The sequence below is a fragment of the Protopterus annectens genome, chromosome 2.part0 (genome assembly GCF_019279795.1).
Source record: "Protopterus annectens isolate FY-2018-M chromosome 2.part0, PAN1.0, whole genome shotgun sequence".
Taxonomy (NCBI): domain Eukaryota; kingdom Metazoa; phylum Chordata; order Ceratodontiformes; family Protopteridae; genus Protopterus; species Protopterus annectens.
In genome coordinates, this window is record NC_056728.1 from 1241139849 (window position 1) to 1241166714 (window position 26866).

Genomic DNA, 26866 nt, shown 5'->3' on the forward strand with positions numbered 1-26866 from the left:
TACCATTTCATGGTTGGTAATGGTATAATATATTCTTCTTGCTTGCTCAAGTAAGGAGAAAAACCTGAATCAGTATATAAGGCACATTAGCTTGTATATGAAAGGTGGTTGGAGAGGGTGTTAGGAAAGAGGTGTCCATTTCTCCACACTCTGATGCAGAGGTAGTAATTTTTTATGTCACCAGTAGCAGCTGGACAACATATATGGTGCCCAAGACAGCCAAAGACAAAATAGCACATGTGTCCTGTGACAATAATTAGAAATAACAGGGAGCACCGGAATGTTCTAGAGGTAAATGGCTTCTAACTTTGATATGTCTCAATTTCAAACTGAAACAGATAGTATACAACTGAGGGATGGGAAAGAAGCCTGAATAAATCAATGGTGATGACCAGATACACTTCTTACAGTGCGTACTATTGTTATGCAAGCAATGTTTGGTTGTCTGACAGGTGACCTCTTATGGTATTGTGCTGTGCACCTTACTCAAAGTGACCTTTTGACAGGTGACCTCCTATGGTATTGTGCAGTGCACCTTACTCAAAGTGACCTTTTGGTTGTCTGACAGGTGACCTCCTATGGTATTGTGCAGTGCACCTTACTCAAAGTGACCTTTTGGTTGCTTGACAGGTAACCTTCTATGGTATTGTGCAGTGCACCCTACTCAAAGTAACCTTTTGGCTGTCTGACAGGTGACCTCCTATGGTATTGTGCAGTGCACCTTACTCAAAGTAACCTTTTGGCTGTCTGACAGGTGACCTCCTATGGTATTGTGCAGTGCACCTTACTCAAAGTGACCTTTTGGTTGTCTGACAGGTGACCTCCTATGATATTGTGCAGTGCACCTTACTCAAAGTGACCTTTTGGTTGTCTGACAGGTGACCTCCTTTGGTATTGTGCAGTGCACCATACTCAAAGTGACCTTTTTGTTCTCTGACAGGTGACATCCTATGGTATTGTGCAGTGCACCCAACTCAAAGTGACATTTTGGTTGTCTGACCGGTGACCTCCTATGGTACTGTGCAGTGCACCTTACTCAAAGTGACCTTTTGGTTATTTGACAGGTGACCCCCTATGGTATTGTGCAGTGCACCTTACTCAAAGTGACCTTTTATTTGACAGGTGACCTCCTATGGTATTGTGCAGTGTACCTTACTCAAAGTGACCTTTTGGTTGTCTGACAGGTGACCTCCGATGGTATTGTGCAGTGCACCCAACTCAAAGTGACCTTTTGGTTGTCTGACAGGTGACCTCCTAAGGTATTGTGCAGTGCACCTTACTCAAAGTGACCTTTTGGTTGTCTGACAGGTGACCTGCTATGGTATTGTGCAGTACACTATACTCAAAGTGACCTTTTGGTTGTCTGACAGGTGACCTCCGATGGTATTGTGCAGTGCACCCAACTCAAAGTGACCTTTTGGTTGTCTGACAGGTGACCTCCTAAGGTATTGTGCAGTGCACCTTACTCAAAGTGACCTTTTGGTTGTCTGACAGGTGACCTGCTATGGTATTGTGCAGTGCACTATACTCAAAGTGACATTTTGGTTGTCTGACAGGTGACCTGCTATGGTATTGTGCAGTGCACTATACTCAAAGTGACCTTTTGGTTGTCTGACAGGTGACCTGCTATGGTATTGTGCAGTGCACTATACTCAAAGTGACCTTTTGGTTGTCTGACAGATGAAATCCTATGGTATTGTACAGTGCACTTTACTCAAAGTGACCTTTTGGGTGTCTGACAGATGACCTCCTATGGTATTGTGCAGTGCACCTTATTCAAAGTGACCTTTTGGTTATCTGACAGGTGACCTCCTATGGTATTATGCAGTGTACCTTACTCAAAGTGACCTTTTGGTTGTCTGGCAGGTGACCTCCTATGGTATTGCACTGTGCACCATACTCAAAGTGACCTTTTGGTTGTCAGACAGGTCGCCTCCTATGGTATTTTGCAGTGCACCTTACTCAAAGTGGCCTTCTGGGTACAGTGTATCCTTGATGCTTTACTTGGTAGTGCATTACTCTGTTGTGCACAGAAATGTCAAGTGTTCTCCACAGGCCACATGACTTGGATTAAGCTTCAAGGCAGGAAAAATAGCAGAAAGGGAAAACAGTCTTTATACAACAAATGTTTTGTTATTGTTGTGTAATAGAATATTATAGCTACCAGCTATTTTAACTTACAAATAGGATGTATCATTAAAAAGAAATTTTAAACAGAAACCTCTGCCTGTAGTATAAAACTTTCCAGTACTAAAACTACAATATATTCCAGATAACTACTTGCTTGTCTGCCTACAGTTTTGCTGTGACAGAATGTCAGATGGCTGTAGAGTGAGATTGTGCTGTGAAGATATATCCCAAGCTAGCATAGCTAGTCTGCAGTATGAGCTGGTACACCCTGGCTTGTTGGTGTACCATATGACTGTCATATTGTCAATATCAACATGAAGAGGTTTTGAGGACCAAATATGATTTGGAGTTGAGTGCTTCGATCAGGACATGCATCGCTTTTATATTTATGTGCTTGCATCTGTGCTTGGTGTCCAACACACACTGCTCCTTGAGGCATCTGTGGTGACCCAGTGCTTTGGAACAAGGAGGGAGAAGGGAGACTTGGATTTAGGGATATCTGCTGTCTTCACCAAGTGAATTTTCTTCTGACAAACCCCAACATGGGGATCCAAAAGAAAAGGAGTGTTGATGCTGGCACCAAACTGACATCAGATTCCATTGTATCTTTCTCATGTGGAGTCTTGCCAGTGGTATCCTGAGAACCATAGATACCATGAATCCAAAAATCCTGAAGCATTTCCTCACGGTAACTGAAGTCTGAGTGGTAAACCTTAGAAATAGCTCTAGATGTAGATCTATTTATTTCATGTGGAAGAAAAGCTCGTTGAGCTGTTGTGTCTAGTTGATATCCCAGAAAGACAATCCTGTGAGAATGAGCCAAGAAAGACTTTTGAATGTTTGAATCAGCTTGTGTAAGAGATCTCTCACACAAAAGAGAGATTCCTGACACATTAAGAAAAACTCCGCAAAGAGGGAAGATTACCAAATTCCGGTAATAACGGCCACACAGGTAAAAAACACACTCTCCAAAGCTAAGAGTACAGCATCCATGGGACCAGATGACATCCCGGGCTGTGTACTACATGAACTACAATATGAACTGGCACCTCACCTAAGTGTCATGTTTAATCATAGCCTCACCTCAGGTTTTGCGCCCACTGAGTGGCGCAGAGCTACACTTATCCCACTCCACAAGGGGGGGGATCCACCTTGGATCCCGGAAACTACCGTCCCATCAGTCTGATGAGCCTTATCTGCAAGGCCATGGAGTATATTATCATGGAACTTATAAACAAAGACATTAGCAACCTTCAAACACTGGACCCCACCCAGTTTGGGTTCGTGAAGGGCCGATCTTGTTTCCTGAACCTGATTGACTTCTTCGAATCAGTCTCCAGAGCCATGGACAAGGGTAAGGTGGTCCACACAGCCTATCTAGACCTTGCCAAGGCCTTTGAAACCATCCCTCACTCTGGAATCATAGATAAACTTACTAAGCTGGGCATTAATCCCTACGCCACCCAATGGGTTGCTAACTGGCTTACTTTTAGAACCCACATTGTAAAAGTAGCAGACTCCAAATCCAGCTCCAGACAAGTGACAAGTGGAGTACCTCAGGGTTCAGTCCTGGGACTGCTCTTGTTTGGCATTTACTTCTCTGAAGTACAGGCCAACACTAAGGGACTCTGGCTAACAATGTTCACAGATGACTGCAAACTGGGAGCCATTATTGAATCCCCAAATGATGTAGATACTCTACAAAAGGGCCTTAGAGAAACAGATGCTTGGTGCCAGACCCATGGGCTCAAGCTCAATGCCAATAAATGTATAGTTATCCCCTTTGGGAAAAACATGTACCCATGAATTACCATATAGGTAGCAGTACACTAAACACTGAAAGGGTGATAAGAGAGTTAGGGATACAGGTGGACAGTGGTCTCACCTTTGACAACCACATAGCCACAACAATCAGGAAATCCTTCTATGTGGCACACCTCATCACTAAGGGCTTTTCATCCAGAAAAAGGAGGTCATTGTCCCACTGTACAAATCGCTCATTAGACCCATTATAGAATACAATGTCCCATTTGGTATGTACCTCTCAAGGCATCTGCAACAACTGGAAAGGCTGCAGAAATACCTCACTAAAAGAATCACAGAAATAAAGCAGATGCCCTTCGCTGACCACCTTAAAAAACTCCAGCTATACTCTGTCACATATTGTCTGCTCAGAGGCGATCTCTGCTTACATACAAGGCCATGTCAAACCCAGAGCTGTTGGACATGCTACACTTAAAGAAATCCCAATCCCTTCGAGCCACACACTCCAGGGATCTAAATCTTGTCATCACAATAAACAAAACATGCTGGAGAGATAGGTTCCTATTCCTGACCCAGAGACTCCCCAGACTCTGGAATAGATTGCCCATACATGTCAAGCAGAGTGCCTCTTTGGCCCACTTCAAAAGGAACCTTGACGATTGGATGGGAGAAAGGAAATTCACCCCAGGTATCACGTCAGTCAACCTGCTAGACAGGGGTCCAGGGAAGTAAATAGTGTGGGAAGAAATAGCCAGGGAATTGTCATGGCTAGGCTTGTATAGGCCCTAGGGCTGATAGCCTAGTACCAACCTATGAACCTATGAACTAAATACGGAAAAATGTGGATACCTTGTATCCTGCAGTATGCTACAACTGGAGCTAGACACTTTGTGAAAACTCTTTGTGCAGGAAAGAGTCCAAAGGGTAAGGCAGAAAACTGATAAAGTGATCCAGACACAGAAAACCTTAAGAAACATTTGAAGTTTGAATGAATAGGAATGTTATGATAAGCATCTTTTTAATCTAGTGTTACCAGGAAACTTAAAGTAAGAAGAGGAAGAGATAACAGGCTGTGAAGTGACAGTATTTTGAATGTTGGCAATATCACAAACAGGTTTAGGAAAAAAAGATCCAGAACTTCTTTCCAAGCATTTTCTTTCCTTGGCACTAAAAATATCCTAAAATAAAATTCCTTTTCCACCTGGACATTCCTTCTGTAACAGCTCATAGTATTTTTTTAGGGACTGAAAAACCTCATTGTTATCCCATTAAAAACACTGGCATATTCTGTAAATCGCCTCAGAGAAAGAGAAACACCCACAGGCAAAATTTGAAACTGAGCTCTCCTCTGAGTCTGAATTAGTAATCTAAAAACGCTGCATCTGTCCCATCATCTTTCCGTCCAGATTTAGAATCTTGCATCTCTTCAGTAAAGTAAGTATCCCTGTTTCTTTTACCAGAAACTACTTTACAAGAAGGATCAATAGCCTGAATTATACCCTGACCCAGACCCAGTAAACTTGTCCTGTCACATTGCCAATATCCACCCTCTTGCTGCACTCACTTTATTAAAGAGGGTAAGAAAGGTCAGTTCTGTTCTGATTTAAATGGATGATTATCCATCCAGTTATACAGGTATAGTTTGAAGGATGCTAGGGTTTCACTTAGTTTAACTTACAGGGAAAGTTTGTTCCAGTGGTGGGATAGGGATTGAGTAATAAATTTGTCACTTCAGCACAGGTTATTTTTGTGCTAGTGAATATGTAACTCCCTAGTTTTGGTGGTAGTGGAGCTATTTGACTTGCAAAGATATGAGAGATTAAGGAGGATGGGGCCCGGAATGATGCAGAAAGCAAAGCATAGCTCACTATGCAGGAGACTATAATAAACTGAGTAAAGGGCAGTGCTTCAAGCCATTCATGGTAGCTGAGGAACTAGGCCAACAGCCTTGTAGATTAGGAATCTCTGGGTCTTCTCCAGTTGTTAATGTCTAGAAATGTACATCCCAAAGGGGGCATTGTACTCAATAATTGGTGTGGTTAGAGCTGCATAAAGAGGGATGATAAGTTATTTTGATCTGGATAATATGCCTTTAGATATTAGTTGTACTAAACATAAGGACTTCTTTATTAGTGGGACTCATAGTTGACATATACATGTCACACCTGCACACAACCTAACAGATAAAACATTCATGAGTAAATAATGTCGTTGATATCTGAAACAAATATTGACTACATGATCCTATAAAATTCAAAATAACACAAACCAAATACCAGAAGACCCCTTCCTGCACCAACATTCAGACTGACAAATGAGAAATTGAAAATTAATTAACAATTACAATCTAGCAGGAAGTTGATTTGCTAATATCCACTTTCAAATGATAGATTTTTAGCATTGTACTCAAATGTAATAGCTGTGCAATGCAAACTAGACATCGGTGACAGGCATTGCATACTTGTACCCATTCTGAAATCTGGAAAATGGGATTTCTAGGACATCTCCATTTTGTGACAAGTAGGTAACCTTATGGACTTATTTAATATATACACTGTCAGACCCAAGAGGGTGGATGGGATGCTATATGGCTTGACTAAGGAAGATGAAACCTCTTTATAATAATGTTTGTTGTCCCCAAACTATGCAACATAGACTTCATTCTTTTTTAAGTCCCTACCAAAGAGTAAGAAAGCATGTGAGGCACTTAAGAAAGCTGGCCACTATTTTGCAGTGTTTCATATGTGATATGTGATATGTGATCTATATGTCTGAATCCTAGGTGCAACAGCATATAGTAAAAGTAAGAATTTCTAGTTTAGTACTGTGTTTGGTGAGTGTAATTGGGCTTGTGTGCAGAAATAATCTAAATCCTTTAGATAAAAGGAGTAGACTTTAAAGTTATTTGAGGAATTACATATACTGATCACTCTCAGTGTGCATTTCTGCTGCAATAATTTGCCTTATAGTTGTATTTTCATTCCTTGGTATGATTGCATTTTTACAGACTGAATGTTATTTTTACAGCACAGTCCATAATCAATACATGTTTTAATTGATAAACTGAAAGATCATGCAGTGAACTTAGGGGATCTTACTTTAGTGACAATTTTAATTCAATACTGTTAGCCTAGGCTAATGAGATATTACATTACACCTTTATTTTATTTTATTTGTATTTGTTTTCCAGGGTAGAACACTAACCTCCATGGCCCTTTTTCAGACTCAGCCTGAGAGTGGTGTCTGTTTAAGTGACTTGGTCAAAATCACACAGTCAGGCAATGGAGGCTGAGGGAATCAAACCTTGCATCACTGAACAACAGGAAACAGCTCGTTAACAGCTCATTAATCCTGTAAGCCATCAGCCCAACATAGATGGACAATTATCAGTACCTATAAAGCATTCTGTGGGAAGCTGAACGTTTCTCCTCCCATATTGAAAGCAAATGGCAAGTAACTGCCTTCAGAAAAAATTTGGTGGGCACCATGCCTGTCATTCAGAAATCCCCCACCTGTAGGGTTGCTACAAATTTACTGAGACCTTTGTTTATGGGATAATTTGCATAAAGAGTAATTAATACTACAGGACAAATAAATTGAGATGATTGTTAATGCAGTGAATTGCTGTAATGATTTAAGTCAGTCTCCAGAAATAAACTCTCAGTGACATGAACTTGTAGTGCCATAATGTTGTACAACAGTAGTGACGTCCAAGAAGGCTTCACACTGATCAACAGCATAACTTCAGCTTTCCCTTTGTGAAAGCAGAAATTGAGGAAACTGAGTGCCATTAAAAATGTTCTTTTGGTAAAATTCAGTTACTGACTAGTAAATACACTCCCTGAATGCCAACAAAGAAGAAATTTGGAAAATCCAAAGAAAAATCAACCAGAAGAGGTGAAGGGAAAACACCATGTGGGTTGTATTCAGCAGCTGTTCAGCAAAAGCAGTTCAGGCTTCAGCTTTGGTTTAAGAGATGACTTCCAGTAGTTGAGAGAAAAAAATCAAATATACTCAGATTTGATTAAAATAAACGAGACACTAAAGGAATATATCAATTCAAATAACAAAAGACTGGAAAAATATAAGCTTTAACTAGCCATTCAGAAAACTGATAAAACTACAAAAATCAGAAGCTGATATGAAAAAAAGCCATCTGAATATGAGGCTTCTTGAGAAGAACTGTTTAAAAATTAGTGGAGTTAGAAGACAGAGTATACCTAGAAAACCCGATACTTTCTGCTGCACCACAGAAACTGGAAGGAACAGACAGTATTAACTTTATGAAAGCATAAATAAGCAACTTGACTGGTGTTCTGCAGCAGAATTTGTTAACAGAAAGGGCATATTGACTGTGTGCTCCAAACCTGGCCATGAGAAAGCAGACAAGATTTTTTTAGTAAATATGCAATCATACCAGCAGAAAAAGTTGATCCTGACAAAATTGTGGCAGAAGGGAGACATCAGAGCATTTGTAGAATGTGATTATTCACTGTACATCAGGCGGAAGAGAAGCAAATTTATCCCAGCAATCTGGGAATGAGAGGAATGTGTGAGATTCAAGCTGCTGTATCCATATGTCTTCAAACAGTTTTCCCTGGAGTATCAAAGTAATTTTATACAGAACAGGCTAAGGAGAAAATAAAAATGTTTATAAAACAAAAAGTGAGTCAGTAAGGAAAAGGGGATTGCTGTTTCTCATTGTTATGATGGTAAGGTTCATAGAGAGACTTTGCTAGTGAAACCTTTTCCAATGTTCCAAAGGAAAATGCTTGAGAGATAGGAAAAAAGCAGAGAAGTTGATTAATAGAATCAGGAGTACTCTGGTCTTGAATCAGAGTCTGATGTTGGGAGATGGAGATGAAGAGAAAAAAGGCTAGTAACTCTGAAATTAGTAAATAAATGGAAGAATATAAAGCATCTTTTCACATTTGTGAAATAAGATTTTGCAAGAAAAAGTGGATGAACACTGGACTTTTGCTGAATTTGTTAAACTTGTGGTGGGCTATAAAGCATATACCCCACTTTATATCATTAATGTTTAGAATGACACTAAAAAGGGGAGGTCTAACTGTAAATAAACCATGTTTATGTTCTTATTAGTATATGTATAAAACATTTCATGATATAGACTGCATGTTATATATAGTAAAACAGTTTTTGTAGTGAGCAGACAGGGGTATTTTAAATGTGGAGGGAGTCTTTTCAGTGACTTCTGTATTTGTTAAAGATATTAAAGTAAACATGTACTTTTTAGTTATAAGAAATATAGGTTTTGCATTATAATAAGAGAATAAATGCTGGAAAAAAGTTAATTTTTATATGCTGTGATCTTGGGCTGCTAGGGTTGGGCTGGGTGTAAAAGTGCACTGGTTATATAGTATGTAGAATTAGGATATTTTCTTTTTTTTATTTTACTTTACAAGGGTGAATGTCTAGAGTAATACCTTTGGCTTAATAAATAAGCAGGTGTTTTGTAAGCGTGTAGACTTTAACGTAAGAGAAAATGATGAAAGTCATGAAAATGCTAAGCTTCTTGTAACTGCAAAGATATTAATGTCTTTGTTTTCCACTGGCAAATGTTCAGTGGAGTCGAGATGCCTGCATCTGAGGCAGCTGTGCATTCTTTTCTGAGTGAATTTTACAAAGACTCATTGCTGAGTATAGTTCCATGTAGACAAGATACCTGCAGGTTCTAGCAGTTCATCTTGAGTATTGTTAGTATACTTTTCTGAGGAAAATGCAATTATGGGAAGTGAATAACAGGTAACAACTGCCCTAAAAACTTTAATGAAATTAATATAACAGTGTACATGTTAGTTTTATTTAAAGATAGCCAATGCAATTTTTATTAGTGCTAAAAGTTAATGTTTTCTGAAATCATACAAGCTATTTTTCTTACCTGGGAGGGGGAGAAAGAAAAGAAAAGAACAGTCAACAACAATCATTGTAAATGAGAGCACAAGCTGTAGCTTGTACTTCAGCATGGTTAACTTTAATTTTAGGTTAGACAATGCCTGTAGGTGAAGCCTTCAGTTTTGGTCAATTGTTCCCTTCTGGAGGGTTTAACTTCATGTTTTGAAAAGGTACATAGTTGTGTGTGTTTGTTACAAGTTAATGGGGAATGAGGGTGTTTTGCATTGTTTGAGAGATTTCATTAAAACAAATGTTCTAGTAAAATGTCACATAGGTTCAAATGGAGATGAGAAGAAACAACTCTACAAAAGATCTGGCTGCTAAGCATTAGTATATGCATGTAACACAAAAGCAAGAAATGTACTTTCAAAAAAAACTGTCATGTATAATGGTGGAAACAATATCTTTGTATCATGATGGCTATGCTGTCCACATTGTCCTTGGACATTAATGGCCTTAAAGGTATAGATAAAAAGGAAAGAGTATTGAAGTATATTAAGAAATGCAGAGAGCAAATAGTAATGTTACAGGAGGCACATTTGGAAAGAAATGAACCTGTGAATTTGACAAAGAGCAGATTTCAGAAGGGATATTCAGAGACAAACAAAAATGCCCCCCCCCCCCCAATTACAGGGTTGTGTCTTTAAATGAAGTCAACAAGGCATACTAATGAATAAAAATGTACCTAAATGGCTTATTTATCGAAGCAAGGATAGATACAGCTCTATTTAACTATTTATGTATGGCTACATCTTTGGTCCCAACTATCTTTGGGATACCAAAGGTACATAAAGATCTACATAACCCACCCTTGAGGCCCATAGTTGATGGCAGGAACTCAATTACCTACGCTATTCTGAAATTCATTGATAACATACTTAAAAAGTACTTAACAACTGAGAAACATATTTGTAAAGACTCTTGGAGTTTTTTACAAAACAATGCATTAGAATGTAGGCAGAAATTACATTTTTTAACAATAGATGTTAAAGATTTATATTCATCGATTCCTCATAGCATAGGTATTGAATTGGTCTCATTACTTTTAAGAAGGAAAGGAGCCACCAATTCAGACTTAGAATTAGTCACTGTATTATTGGACATTATATTAAGTAAAAACTTTATACTGTACAAAGGAAATATTATTTACAGAGAAATGGGGTAGCCATGGGTTCACCTTGTGGAGGTAGCTTTGCTAACCTTGTAATGGTGCAGTGGGAATATGAATGCATTTTCAATAATAATACATACTTGGCTAAAATTTGGTTTTATACCCACTATTTGGATGATGTATTTATTATATTGGATGGCAATGAGACAGTAGCTGGTGAGCTAATGGCATACCTGAATGGAACAATATATTTTCTAGTTTTTACACATACCTTCCAAAGTGACCATATTCCTTATTTAGATGTGGAATTAAGAAAAGATGTAATACTTAAGAAATATGTAGCTAAGATACACAGGAAAAGTACATATTCAAATAGCTTACTACACTTTTCTAGCTCACATCCCTTTCACCAAAAAAGTTCAGTCCTCAAAGTGCAGTTCGTTAGAGCAGCCAGGATGGTGAGTCTAGAAACTGACTTTGCAGATAAATTATTGTTTATGAAAAATATGTTTGATAAGACGGGGGTACCCACTGGACCTGTTGGATGGACTATCTGATGAAGTAGTTCATAAAAGACATGCAGGCCAGTATAAACATATCTTAGCTATCAGGCTGGAACAAAATATACTTACTGATAACACTTCTGAAGCTCCAATGGAGTTTATGGGTGACAGTAATACAGAAACAATTAATTTTAGTATTAGTTTCATCACCCCCTATTCAGTAGATGTTAATTGTTTACAGCAAATATTGTCAAAAAAAAATGGAGACTCCTAATGGATGGTTCTACCATTAGGAATAAAATAGATGAACACCCTAGATTTATTTTTAAAAAGGGTTGGAACATGAATATTTCTGAAGCCAAGTTAAGACCATGGGTTAGAAATTCTGGAATGTTCAAGTGTGAAGCATGTGGATACTGGATACTGTAAACACATGGATATAAGCAGGACCTTTACTGTGAATGATGTAAAATATAATGTAACTATGTAATGTAATTGCAATTCCAAAATGGTTGTCTATTTAGCCAAGTGCCAATACTGTACCGGGTTCTACATTGTTAAAACAGAACGGAAATTGAGAGAACAGGTGTATGAACACCTGTACAGTATTAATAGAAAAAAGTTGGATAACGCTTTGGTCAAACATGTTATGGACAACTCAACACATTATTCTAAATTTAGGGTTATAGACCAAGTTGACTTTAACCCAAGAGGAGGGCCACATAATTTAAAGTTAGATAAATTTGAGCTTTATTGGCAGCTACGTCTTAATGCCCATGCTTTCCCTGGGTTGAATGATATGTGTTTTATCACCTGTTTGTTAAAAGTTAAAAAATCTTGAAAGATAAGGCTTTTGCTTTTTTAATTATTGTTTTTTAATTATGTATATAAACAATTATTAGGCTATTTAGGGTCATATATAAATCTCTCTCTCTCTCTCTATATATATATATATATATATATATATATATATATATATATATATATATATATATATATATATATATATATAAATTTAATGGATGTGTAAAAGTATTTTTTTTTATTTTTGATTAACATTTTGAATGTAACCCTAAGATTTTTTTTTTTATGTTTATGATGGTTGATTATTAGTATTGTAGCTGGAAATCAGGCTAATCATTTGATTTAGGGAGGGCTATTTAAAATGAGGTTTTGGCTCTTGTTTTTTTATCTGATGAAGTTTGAGTAGTACCTCAGACGAAAAGTGCTTAATAAAATCTTTGGCTGCAGCAAGTTCCTGTTTATTGCCTTTTTTTGACTTTATTAGTTTGTTTCTGTTTTTGTTCTTGGTATATTAAGAAATGCAGAGTGCAAATAGTAATGTTACAGGAGGCACATTTGGAAAGAAATTAACCTGTGAATTTGACAAAAAGCAGATTTCGGAATGGATATTCAGAGACAGAGCAAACATGGAGTGATTCTACTAATTGGTAGAGGGGCTCCAATTGTGATAGATGAGGAAACAAAATACAAAAATGGCAGATTTATGGTAGTGAGATAGTATTGCCAAGGGAGGAGGATTACAATGGCATGTATTTATATTCCACTGAAAACTGCTATTATGCAGCTTAAGAAAATGTTGGTAGAAATAATTAGCTTTCAGCGTGAATATTATTTGTAGGTAGTGACTGGAATTTGATTTGCACTAGTGGGACTGTATCATGGAGATCTATAAGGGACAGTATAACAAGAGGGTAAATTTCTGAAGAAATTTATGAAAATATTTGGTATGGAAGATGTGAATTCAGTAGTAGGAACTTGGCCAGAATTAACATATTATTCCCCAAGGTACAATAACTGTGCTAGACTAGATAGAAATTATATTTCACCGGAACATGTGCATTTCATTGAAAGCTTTGACACATCCAGTAGCTATTTCTGATCATGCACTAATAAAAACTATGATAAAAATCAGGGTAATGAAGTCAAAATAAGACACTGGCACTGTCCCATCTACCTGTAAATAGAGACAAATGTAAGGAATGGGTAGTGGAAATTATTCAAGTGTAATTAGGGAAGATAGAAATATCTTCAGAGGTTATATCTAGTGACTGGGATAAATGAAAATTACGCTTAAAAATAGGATCAAAATAAAAGAGACAGATATATGGTTAGGAAGTAATAGAATTGACTTAGAGAGGCTGAAAATGGTTAAAGTATTGCAGAATAAGGGGAATCTCACAGAACAAGAAGAGGAGCAAATGCAGAGTGCTAAAGGAGTATCTGGATAATATGCATAAGTTTAGAAAGACTGCAGTTAAGCAACTATTTTTGAGGACAACTCCAGAGCACAAAAATGTTTAATTGAATTATTTACGCAGCAGAACTTTGAAAGGATTGTCACCAAACTTATAAATCTCTCTCTCTCTCTCTCTCTCTCTCTATATATATATATATATATATATATATATATATAAATTTAATAAACAGCTGCTTTTGTTTTAGATTCAACTAAAAATTCTACCAAGCAGGTCTTTCACTTAAACTCCCCCTATAACAAGAAAAATAACCAGAGGTCCTATAGAGGTTTAGGGATATTCACAGAAATTTTATGAAAGTTTGTATAAACTACAGAAATGTGGAAATCAACAATGAGTACAAATGGAAGTATTTATGGAAGACTTAATTATGCAAGATTAGAGGTAGATGAGCCTCAACAACTAACAGTTCAGATATGATGTGATGAGATAAAAACAGTGATGTATTATCAATCTTCAGGAAGTCTCCAGGAACAAATGGTATTCCAGTAGAAGTTTAGAAATTAGGAGGGAAGAAAGTGATAATAATCTGGAAGATTTTATTTAACAGCATGTTAAAAGGAAGGAAAGTACCAGCATCTGAGAAGAAAGCTATAGTGGCTGTGCTACCATAAAAAAGGTAATGACTCTTCAGACCCAAATTTATATAGACCCATTTCAATTTTAAACCATGATTATAAAGTGCTTATGTCAATACTAGCTAAAAGAATGGCAAAGGTGTTGCCAAGACTGATAAATCTGGACCAGTGTGGTTTTGTGAAGGGGAGGCAAACAGTAGACAACATTAATAGAACAAAGGAATCTAGATGGAACCAGAATGTAAAAACAATATCTCTGTTATTGATGTGTCAAGATGCAGAGAAAGCATTTGACAAAGTAGCTGGGATTTTATGAGTAGGGCATTGGATGCATTTGCTTTCCTGATACAATAATAATGTTGATTAGAAGGCTGTATGAAGAATCACAGGCAAGAACTAAAGTGGTAGGGTTCCTATCAGATAAGCTGTGTTTCAACAGAGGAACCAGGCAGGATTGTCTTCTTTCCCCTTTGTTATTTGTTTCCTATTTAGAACCATCGGCAGAGAAAATAAGGAACTCAGAAATACAAGGATATAATTCAAATGGTAATAAAGACAAGTTGGCTTTATTTGTAGATGGTATTATTTTGTACGTGATAAATCCAGAAAAGGACATTTCAGTATTGTAGAACATTTTGAGATAGTTTCAATTTTTTTCAGGATATAAAATGAATGAAGATAAAACAAAGGCTATTGTGGTAAATTATGTACCTACACACACACACACACACACACACACACTGGTTCAGCAATACTCATATTTATGGGGATATGATAAGATAAAGTATTTAGGAATTTGTATTTAAAAAGCTTCTGTTATGACCGCTAAGAATTTGTGGGAGTAGACTAAACAAAAGATCATATCAAAATTGAAAAACTGGAGACTCTTATTAATGGATATGGGTAGTAAGATACAAACAGTGAAAATGTTTTTAGTCCCTTTAGTTTTGTATATAGGTCAGGCATACTTTTATCAACCTGAGTAAAAGTTGTGGACAATAATAAAGAATTAAAGGACTTTATCTGGGAAGAAAAACGGGCAAGAGTTAAATAGGATAAGTTGATCCTTTCAGTAGAACAAGGTGGATTAGGTTTACTTGATTTGGAGGGATATTTTAGAGCTGCACAGTTAAGGCCCATATATATAACACAAGCAGAAGGTTATAATCGAAAGTGGAAAGAAATGATAATGATGCAAGGGGAAAGGTTGAGAAATAGAGAGAGAGTGAGATTTTGGATGCAGATTCTTAAGGATGGTTGTATAACCATACATAATATTATATTCATAAAGTAGCAGAAAGTATTCTAAGAACAAAGTCAATACAAGATTGGAGAAAGGAGACTTTGACAATAGGGATGACTGCAAGTTAGGGTAGAGGAAAAAAAAACAAGTGGTTGGGTTTTACTGGAGAAAACTGACAAAGGAAGCAAGATATTGGGAGCAAATAACTCAAGCAGTAAAGGTGATGGAGTGGGATGAATCTAAGAAAACCTTTGGATTACAGGGTAGAGACTGCCTTTCTTACCAGGGCTTGATCTCAGAGTACAAGCAAAGAGAAAGGGATAGGGGGAGTTTAAGTGAAAGACCTGCTTGGTAGAATTTTTAGTTGAATCTAAAACAAAAGCAGCTGTTAAAAAAGGGGTAATTAGTAGGGCACATAAAGTGTTGCATGATAACTATAAGAATCAACTAGAGTTCGTAAGAAAAGATTGGGAAGAGAAACTGTAAAAGTAACTTTATAAGAACACAATGGGAAGATATATATATATATATATATATATATATATATATATATATATATATATATATATATATATATATATATATAGCTCCCAAGTATGAAAATCAGTACAGAAGGTTTAGGATCTTGGAAGTGTTTGCATAGGTATTTTTATACCACAAGCAGACTTAAAATATTTTTTCCTCAGTACTGGAGGTGTGATGGAGATCAAAGAGGTAACTGGGAACATATGTTTTGGGAGTGTAATGAGTTGGGAGGTTTTACAAATTTCCCACAGAATACCCTGTCATAAATATTAGGTGAGCAAAAAGCTGTAAGTAAGGAAATCCTTTTTTGACCTGGGATACAGGATCTGAATTGCCTTGAAATGGTAGTTTCTTATTATATTTAATTCTGTTGCCTGCGAAAAAAGCAATTACTAGAAAATAGAAATCAAAGTCAACACCAACTGTACTGGATATTACAAAAGTGATAAAAGTAGTGGAAGAGGGATCTTTAGAAAATGGAAGGAGCAAATTACATAGATGTAAATGGAAATTGTGGGAACAAAGCATGCTCAGGAGGAATGAGGTTTAATAGAAGGCAAGATTTCAGAAATTCTTTATAATTTTTTATAATGTTGGACTGATGATAGCAGCAAAGACAATATATGTGATGCATACTGTATTTAAATGGAAAAATGTTAAAATAGTTTGTTTCTTTTATGTTAATATGTTTGCTTATGTCTTAAGTGATAATTTAATAAAAGTGGTTAAAAAAATTGTGCATTCCTTCAATATTCTGCTTAACACAATGAGATGCACAAATTAAAACCTAAACACCCTTGTGCCTCCCCCCCCCCCCAGTATCTGCTATGTATGAAACATTGTTACGGTAATTATATATGCACTACCCAAAGACTCATACAATGAACAATGTGTGTCAGTATTGCAAGCATTAATGCAGACGGCATTAAAAGTACATGTATGTGACTGGATGCTTTGCTGAATAATGACATGCCAGGTATAATAAGAATGATAGTGCTCACATATCATGCATTTCAAACCCAAAGTCCAGGAACTAGAAATGGTGGTGGAGCTCTACTCCTGGTCAGAAACAATCCTAAATGCTACTCCTGTCAGAAACACAACTCTAAATGCTATTTCTGGACAGAAACAACCCTAAACACTACTCCTGGACAGAATCTAACTAAATACAAGCTAATTATATATTCTTCTATTATGAATAAATATGAGCACAGATGGCTTACCCACAAATAGATGTGTTAATCCTTAAAACTACTGGCAATGCTGCTATATATTCCACCTAGTTCTTTACTCACATCTGCCTATATCACTGCCCACAATATGCTCACACACTTGAAAGGGAGGCATACTTTTCCAGATGGCGGATTTCAAAACTGAATGAAAATTCAAGTCTAATATCCAGCCATCCACTTGTCATTTAGAGAGTTCATTCATTTGGCCTGTTTCTGGCCAGAAGTCATTACTTAAATGGGTATGCAAACCTGCTCTGATCCCTGCACACCATCAAGTAGAACTGCTTGCTTTAAATGATGTTTGCCTTGCCATGTTCATTTTTTTTTCAACTAAGGTTACACACATGGGTGCCCTGGCATAAAATGAATTTTACTGTGGTCATCCTTTGTATTGTTGATCCACTTGGGTCATCATATGCAGATGGTTGATAACTGTGTGAGAATCCCTGAAGTAGGGGGATATGCCCTTTCCACAGGGATTATGTGATCTTAGAGGTAGTATGTATAAGTAGCAGGGGGGGGGTTGGTGTAGGGAGGTTTTCCCCCTACAAAAAAACACTTTAGTTTTTCTTGCATGTTCTGAGGATTAACCTCAGAGCAGGCACTGTAGCATGCCAATGTGTTTTTGTCAAAATAAGTGCATCACTGTTAAGCTCATTGACATTTTCATGGATTGACTACTAGCAGTAGATTCACACACACATACACAGTACTGCAACTAAGTACAGGAAAACTGCTCTCTCTGTGCAGTACCTGTATGGACAATCCCATCACTGTGGTCACAACTCAAAGTTGTCAAAGTCAGCATAGGGAAACAAACTAAGTGGTAAATTACAAGCATCATTTTACAACTCATCTCCTGCCTCAGTACCACAGTCTGGTGTAATGCCTGCATTACTGCCACCACTGCATAAATCTTCTGGTTTATCTCCTGAGCCCCTCTATCTCACATGGGAACTTAAAATACTTAAACACCTCCACTTGAGGTAACTGCTCTCCCTCGCTTGTAGAGAGGGGTCCACTCACTTCTGATAATGAACTATGGCATCCAGTTTAGAAGATCTAATTCTTGTCCAAATGTTTTAACTGCTCATTATAATACAAATTTCTGTAATGGCTTCTAATTCCACTTAATGATCTGTAATATAGTGTATTTAACTGGCCATAAGCCATCATGCCCACTGCTACTTAGAAAATGTATGTTCTTTCTGTCTGCTTCCAGTTGTGACTGAAAAAAAGTTCCATAACTGTCTCTCCTACCCAGATATATAACATATCTGTTAGCCAACCCTCTGATTTTTCATTTCAGTGTCCAGTCCAATATATACCCCTTCTAAAGGAAGTCCTAAACAGATGTACATACACAAGGTGCACGGTCTGCTACCAGCATATGAATGCTAACTTCTTCCTTGCATGTTAGAACAATCTACTGCAGCTCTGCAGAGGAACATACAAAAAGGAGTTTAGAGTCTGTCATAACACAAAACATGAAGTAAGATAAACAAAGTCAACATAATTTCACTAATACTTTTGATGGGGGTGGAGTCCCAGTACCCACTATTTTGTTCCAATACATACTTACTGAAATAAACTGCACATAGTGAATGTCAACCTACAATTGCTATAATATCCAAAATGTAATAAACAGAAGGCTTACTTCCCATCTAAAGCCCATACAAGAATTACGACTCTTGTACATCTCTGACACCTCATCAGCTTTCTGTTTTTTTTTTTTTTTCTGGCTGTGGCATTCCCCCTCCTACTGGAACAGGCCAACATTAATAAAGCCCTGCCCTGAAAACTCAAGCAAATAAATGAAAAACAAAGTGAGAGATGCCTTAATTAAATTATATGTCATCTTGTATTAATACTGACAGAATTATTTTATCTTGTACTTTGGTCTGAAGCATGACGTACTTACTTACCATTTCAATCCGTCATTACAAGACCCTCATCTGTCAACTTTAAGAAAGACAACCACTCCAACTAAACAACAATTGCTAACAACAAGCCAGACATTTTCATTGATCTTCTATTAGCAGTAAATTCACACACATACACAGTACCACAACTAAATACAAGACATTAAAAGATTCCCTTGAACTGCAACCATGAATTGAGTGGACTTTTATGGATTAGTTCTCTGTAACCAGCCAAAAATGACTGAAAAAAGCAAGTCAGAACATCCTAAACAAAGTTCTACTGCTACAGGTTAAATTTAGGTATTGCAAAAACAAAGCTTTAAAGCTTATTAGCAAAAAACATCTTGGATGGCCACTGAGCTTAAATATGCTTCCATAATGATAATGTAAGAGGCAGAATGAAAGAAATATAAATTAGTTTGATTACTTAACACACAAACACATTAGAAATCAATACAAATGGCTTATATAGAGAGCCAATGCATCGTTCTTGAAGCAAATACAGTATTTCTTAACTTGGAAATGTTCAGAACTGCCTGACTGAAATTTAAAATCTTGCAAGCAGGTGAACACAAAAGCATGTAGCCCCCTTACACATCAGTGCTGAAAAATGTCAGTCATGACAATTTCCTGTACATTCACAATGCCATTTTATACAGTTATACAAATCAAGTGAGCTTTCAAAGCAAACTTCACTTAGTATGTCTAGAAGCAGTTTTGACTTCACCACTAAATTTAGTAATTCCAGCTATTAAAAAGTATTAAATAGCTAAAAGAAATTCCAAGAAATGGTCAATTTGCTGTAGATGTCATATGCACCAGGTTCCGGATAACATGTGGTCCATTTATTATTTGAGCCTTTAAAGGTCATCACCAGCACATTATAGTAATTTTGCATAGTTCTTTGAGTCTATAAATGTAATTCCTCTATGTGACTCTTAGTGAGTATGTAAGTACAGATGTTAATTTGTGTTCAGTTATTCTGATGAAGTGTTCTGTGAGGGATGAAAACACGTATTTAATACATTTGTTGTGTTATCATACTAGTTTCTTTATTTTCCTCTACAGAAAGTTGTATTTTTTAAATTTGAATCCTAGGGTATGTTTTAATGGAGTCATGCAATGATGGCATAGAATTCTATTAGATGAAGATTTGTAAACAAAGTGGTGTAACTACAGAATATACATATTGTGAACTGACTGTTGTACAGTGAAATGGATTCACAACTAAATGCCAGGCTATACCTGCAGTAGGTATTAATCTTTCGGGATGAAGTTTTCGGAATATTCTCATTCGAGACATTATGTCATAGATTTTAATGCATAATTCTAACTAGAAGTGGGCTTTTGTTGCTATTACATGGAAAGATGCCTAAGACAGAGATGCATAAGGACTGCTATATAATTCATGGGAGTGGGGAGTCTGAAATGGTACAATGAAAATGTTTTTGGAAAAATATTAAGGAGTGAGGAAATTACCAAAGCTTGTTTTAACTTCCCACTCAAAAAAATTAGTTTCAGCATTTCATAGTGAGGTTCAAACAGTGCAGATGTTTCTGTGGTTTGAGGAAGACAATGTCAGATTTTTATAACAATTTTCTGTAGTAACATTGAGCATCCCACTCTGTTTAGACCTTTGTATTTATATCATGTTCAGGAGATGTGTGCAAGAACTTATTAGTACTTTAAATGCTCTTGCATTTTGTGGACCATTATCTCTTTTAGGTGCTAAAATGGAGGACCAAAGCAAGAAACACGTTACCTGCACCAAAACGAGAAGCATCTATGAACCATAATACATTTAAATGGTGCTACATTGACATTTCTAGGAATCAAGAAGTAAATCTTGCTCTGTAATGAAAATGCCAACTGCCAGAGATCATGTAATGAATGAAGTCAGACCAGGTAAAGACAGTACAAAACGTTAATTCCTTGTATTCTGTTCACTGATATCCTCAAGATACCCTATATGCAGGAATGGCCTTAGGTCAAATGGTGTCCTAGGCAAAAGGACTCCATGCCACCCCCACCACACTACCTGGTGCCCCCATCCTAGTCTACCTACACCAAATAAATACTGGAAAAGGACCCCTGCTAGAGCAGCACCCTAGGCAGCCACCTAGTTGGCCTATGCATAAGGCCAGCTATGCCTATATGCCAGGGTTCTGCTACCACCTCTGGCCAGAAGTAAAAGAGCTACTCAGCTACAAAGCCCCCCAAAGATAAAGATCAGTGGCCACCCATAAGCCTGATCCCAGAGGTGGGGAAGTGGTTCTCCCAGGAGTTAACTTCTTTGTTTAATATGCACCATCCCCCAACCTGCTGGCCTACCCATAGCCACAGCAGCAATAAAACATCCTGACCCCTGACCCCCCCAGACTAGCTCTCCAGTTCAACTCATTATTGCCTACCCAAGACCAACTAGTAATTAAAGAGAGGGGGAAAACACACACACACACACACACACACACACACACACACACACACACACACACACATATATATATATATATATATATATATGTATATACCCCTCTTACCCACTACTTCCTTCACATCACTATACACTCGAGGCCTACCTGACCCCAACTCTCTACAATGTGATCCTTTACCCAGCTGCACTTGTCTAAACCCCATTAAGCCCCTTCCTCTTACCTCATTTCCTCCCACTCATCCCTTCTTCCCATTTAACCCTTTCATTCTCCCAACCTCATAACTTCTACTGCTATATTTGCCTAACCCCTCTGAAGATGTCCCTGGACAAATTGGTTTGTTACCAAACCTCATTCATTCTTTTAACTTTTACTTTAGGAGATAAGTGAATTGTTCATCTCAGATTAAAGGTAGAAACTGTATGTACAATGAACTGTTTTCATGTGCCCATTATTTTTTTTTTTTTTGTGATGCAGTCTTTCTGTAGGGAGGATTTATTACTAAATGTGCATTGAACATATTTTATGCACCTTTGTTAGAAAGATTGATTTTTTGTGGGTCTTTTTGTTAAAGATGGAACAATACCTACTCAGCTTCAATGTATTGGAATCTGCATGTATACTACCTCTTTTTTCCCAGAAATTGCACCCAAAATATACAGATATAGCACATAATGGTTAAGGTGTTTACCTTACAAGTATAAGGTGCAGGGTTTGATTCTCACATGGGGTAATTGGCTAAGCTGAAAATGGCCCACAAGGGCAGTTAGCCTAGTACTAATCTATGAACCTATGAACCTAATCTATTTTACATGCTTTTGCACATGTTCGCACAAAACAGACTGACCCACTGTTAGCAACTTACTGTAAAGGAATTATATTGCCATTTTTATGTGATCTTTCCCCTGAAAATAATGGAATTGCACTCCTCTCTTTTACAAAAATACAAGGTCATTACAGACATATGGCATATGACATAAATGTCATAAATAGATAACATTTAAAGACTGACTGAAATAATTGCTGCAGTAGCTATAATTGCTTTCAGACTAGATATTTCAAAATGTAAAGTAAAATAACAGAACAGAAAAATAAAGCTAAAACAAAACTATAAGCAGTCTTAAAGAGATGACTTTCTACTTCAGTATATGATTCATTGCATATCTGCTGCTATACGTCTCAACTGTCCAGATTTTTGACTCAAATTTCTGGTCTGTTTCTCAGAGAATGTGTGGTTTTCTGGCAAATCACTGAGAATTGAAATCACTAAATAATGGCATAAATTTTGTTTCAGACTTAATATCCTTCAGTAAATGCATGCTAACACAAATTCTGATATTCTATCAACTTTCTAAGTTTATAAAAGCAATATTTAAAATCTGTCCCTATTTTAGGCCTTTGTTCCCCCTTTATTTTAGGCTATGTCCAGATTTCTTACCCTAAGAGTTTAAGATGTATGCAATGTGCTTTACTTTAAATTTAGTGTAACTGTTCACTTGTATTACCAAACTGACAGTCTATTCCTCCAGAGAGCGCTGAGCAGGCACTAGTCAGTTACTACAAGCTTTAAGGGCCTAGTCCCAAATCATGGCATTGGCACTGCATTCATACTATGACACTGCACTTGCATTGTACAGTAAATGCCCTAGGGGACTCTGATGTTGAAAAATTATTTTGTGACTGAGTTTTACAACCCAAAACATTAGTCCAATATTTGAAGTGCGTTTGAGAAGTAAAATAGTTCTGATAATAATCAGATATATGTTTTCACCTCCTGTACAATAGATGACAGATACTACAGCTGTCTACTTTAAAGTTTGTTTAACATTAGCTAACTCATAAATGTAGTCATTTTTTTGAAGTCTTTGTGACCCTGTTTTCTGTCTTAAACAGGTAATTGCTATAACGTCAGTGCTTAAGATGAATATTGAAATCAAGAACATTACTTTTTCATCGGCTTCTGTATCCTGGTCACCCACTCATTATGTGTGCCCAGAAAAATTTTACAGAATTATGTATCGCCCCAATTGGAACAGCATCTTGTCTGGCTTTTCCCGACAGACATTTCATCGTGAAGAGGTAATACCTCTGAGTCGGAATTCCTTTACCCTGCAGAGGTTGGCACCATCTACAAACTATATACTATGTGTGACATGCCATGGAATTCATCCTTCCAGAGATCAATGCACTATTTTTCATACAATGGCCAAAGACTCTTTATTTATGGCCAACAAAAAACTTGACCTGGCTATGATTATATGGCTCACAAGCAGTGTCTTTCTGATCATTATCGCAATTACTCTTATGTATGGCTGTTTAAAAATGTGGTGTAAGAAATGCAAGAGAATTCCTAAAGATTACAGTTTTTCATCTTCCTTAGGTACAGACAGAGGTGCTACTCAAGCATGGAATGGAGCAGATGCTGAAACGGCTTTGGTGGATGATAATTTTGAGGTTCCAGTCCTCGACAGATTAGCTGTGCTTGATAGGCATTCTGAAAGCAAATCTGATGGCATTATACAAAAAACACTAGGAGGAACACAAGATCTGCTGTCATATAAAAAGGACAGTGACAGAATAGCCATTCTGTCACAGAGTGTTTATGAGTAAACTATCAGTGATCCCCGTATTGCATCTTCCCAGTTTTGTACAGTCCTGTTGTGTTCAGTTTGGGAGACTTTAGAATTGCTTCCATAATGTAATACAGACTAAATCCTTAAATTAAAGGAAACATTTGTTTATACATTACCAATGTAATCAACAGTAATTGTTTGAAGTCTTATATAGATCTCATAACTCATTGCACTGTGGTCACATGTATATTTCTGTAAAGAACATGATTTTTAGGCAAACAGTACAGATACTAACTGATACTACAGTTAAGGAAAGCAGGTCGGTTGTATAAATGGTTGTAAATAACTTATTCCTTTCTTTCTGTGTTGCTTATCAGTGCGTATTAGTGCAAAAGTATATTATGCATGAACCAGCAGATAAAATAGTAATGTGCTATGGCCAGGTATGTATACAGGAGAAAGAGTTGCATTTAAAAACACCACAGCAAGGGCAAGCAAATACAGTTCATTATGGAAACCCTTATTTCAAGACAACAACAGCAAGAATGTTTTAATATTGGGCTAGGCTACATTTTCATGCTATCTTGTCAAAGCCTTATTTTACAACATATGCCATATCTATGTTTGATTTATAATCACTTCCTCCATATTTGTTTTGTTAAGCATAACACATTATTCACTTTTGCCAACAGTGAACCAGCTATTTTATCATTATATCTGCAATCTTTTGGAAAGGGTGAATGTTATGGAATCCATACACATATAGCTTTCAGTGTAACAAAAAATCAAGAGTCCAAAATGTATGCTGTACTGATCTAATTTTGAATGGTAGTTAGCATCTGTCTCTCCTATTTATCTTTTAGATGGTGATCCAAGCTCACCAGAATTTTATTTTCTATACCTACAAATCCCTGATAGAAGTTACTTTAGCATTACTGTATGCATTTAAAAATTAAACTGCAAAATGTCAAAGCTGATTACGTAAGAAAATAAAATGCTGCCAATCAATTTTAATTGTGGGCGTGGTCTTATGCATCTTATTCGCTACTCTTTCTTCATAATTGTTCTATGCTGCCAGAAGACCTGTCAAAATATTACGAGTGGTGTTACATTTGCTGGCCAAATCTTTGTCAGCATTTCTAGATGTTGGTTGTTTTTATTCTCTGTCTTTGCTGCCTGTTTGACATTTATTCACCGATTATAATTTATTGTAAATGTTGCTTCCCTGTGACATCAGCCCCCACAAAATCAGTACTTTTTTTGCACTGTATTTTGTTGATTTCATGACATGTTCTGTACTACAGGCAGATAAAAAGGACAAGGTGTAACATGTATCAATATTAAACCAGGTGGCGGTATTGCCTTTCTACTAGCTTTAGTACACAGAAAGAAAAAATACTACAGCATCAGTGTTTCAAGTAGGTACATTATTACACATTCTGTGAGTTGAAGATTTAACATACTTCAGACTGATGCATACATTTTTAAAAGTAGTTGCTCAGAGTCTCAAATGTTTGAAGGTATATAGCATTTTCATCTGCATGTTATTTTGCAGGAAGGAAAGCCCCCTCTGTACTTCTACAATAATTAATCTTCTAACTTTGAAATCACAAAGACCTGTAGACAAAAACAAAACTAGCTTCTTAGCATAGCATTATGCTTTTGCAGAAAACTGGCTTTTGCTTTTCAGCAAAAGCCGAACTTAAGCAGCTCATTTTAATATGTTCTTCTTCGAAAACAGTCTGCTGAAAACTGTCTTTGTCCATTGGGTATTGTTTATTAGCATTGCTACAAGGTTCTTAGCTTGTAAAATGTATAGTTTTTCTTTGCTTATGTTTGCTGAAGGAGAGAACAATAACCATGAGAGCTGTTTAAAAATATTCAGAGATGATGCTAATGTCTGCCTTTAAGCACTGTGTATTTAGGCCATCACTTCTTAGTTAGAGCTGTGCACACACTTAAGGAACTCTACACACCTACAGCAGAAATAAGGTACTTTTTTGAAGTATAAATGCTGGGATGAAAATCATCATTAATTAGGTTCTGCAAGGCATTTGACTACTTAACATATATCTAATAAAATGGCTGGTAAAATAACGCTATTCTTTTATTATTAATATTATTGTTATTATTATTATTATTACTATTATTATTTATTATTATTGTTGTTGTATTCATTTATTCTCTTGAAATCTATGCCATTGTTTCCTGAACTGAATCTTAAAAGACATTCTAGACAAGAATATGCTTAAAACTACAATCTGAACAGTAAAACACCTTCAAGAATATAAAACTCTCCATGTTTAAATTAGCTTTTTTTGAAATTCACACACACACACACACACACACACACACACACACACACACACACTCTGATGGATTCATCTCATTTAGATGAACATTATAATAAACCAGATATTAACTGCTGTCTAATTGTCTCTAGCGATGACTTCATTAGTTTTCATTTTCCAGAATTTGCTACTGAGGAAAAATATTTTGTTTCATTTAATAGCATTATATAACAAACCTCTACCTAGGCTTCCCTAGACATGCTGGAGGAGACATTGCTCAAGTATCAGCAGCCCACAGGAAAAAAAAATGATGTATGATATAACGCCAATTGCTTTTTCCCCATAGAAAGTCATTGTCAGTGTGATT

At 36.7% G+C, this 26866-nt stretch overlaps 1 protein-coding gene across 1 annotated transcript in view; it reads left to right on the forward strand.

Moving 5' to 3' along the window:
- LOC122793423 (fibronectin type III domain-containing protein 9-like) overlaps positions 1-25222 on the forward strand; it is a 375140-nt gene extending 349918 nt beyond the window's left edge. The window contains exon 3 of the mRNA XM_044061413.1: positions 23529-25222. Within this exon, the coding sequence (XP_043917348.1) occupies positions 23556-24245 (690 nt within the window). The 5' untranslated portion in view covers positions 23529-23555 and the 3' untranslated portion in view covers positions 24246-25222. The remainder of the gene's footprint in view (positions 1-23528) is intronic.
- Positions 25223-26866: the final 1644 nt, after the last annotated feature.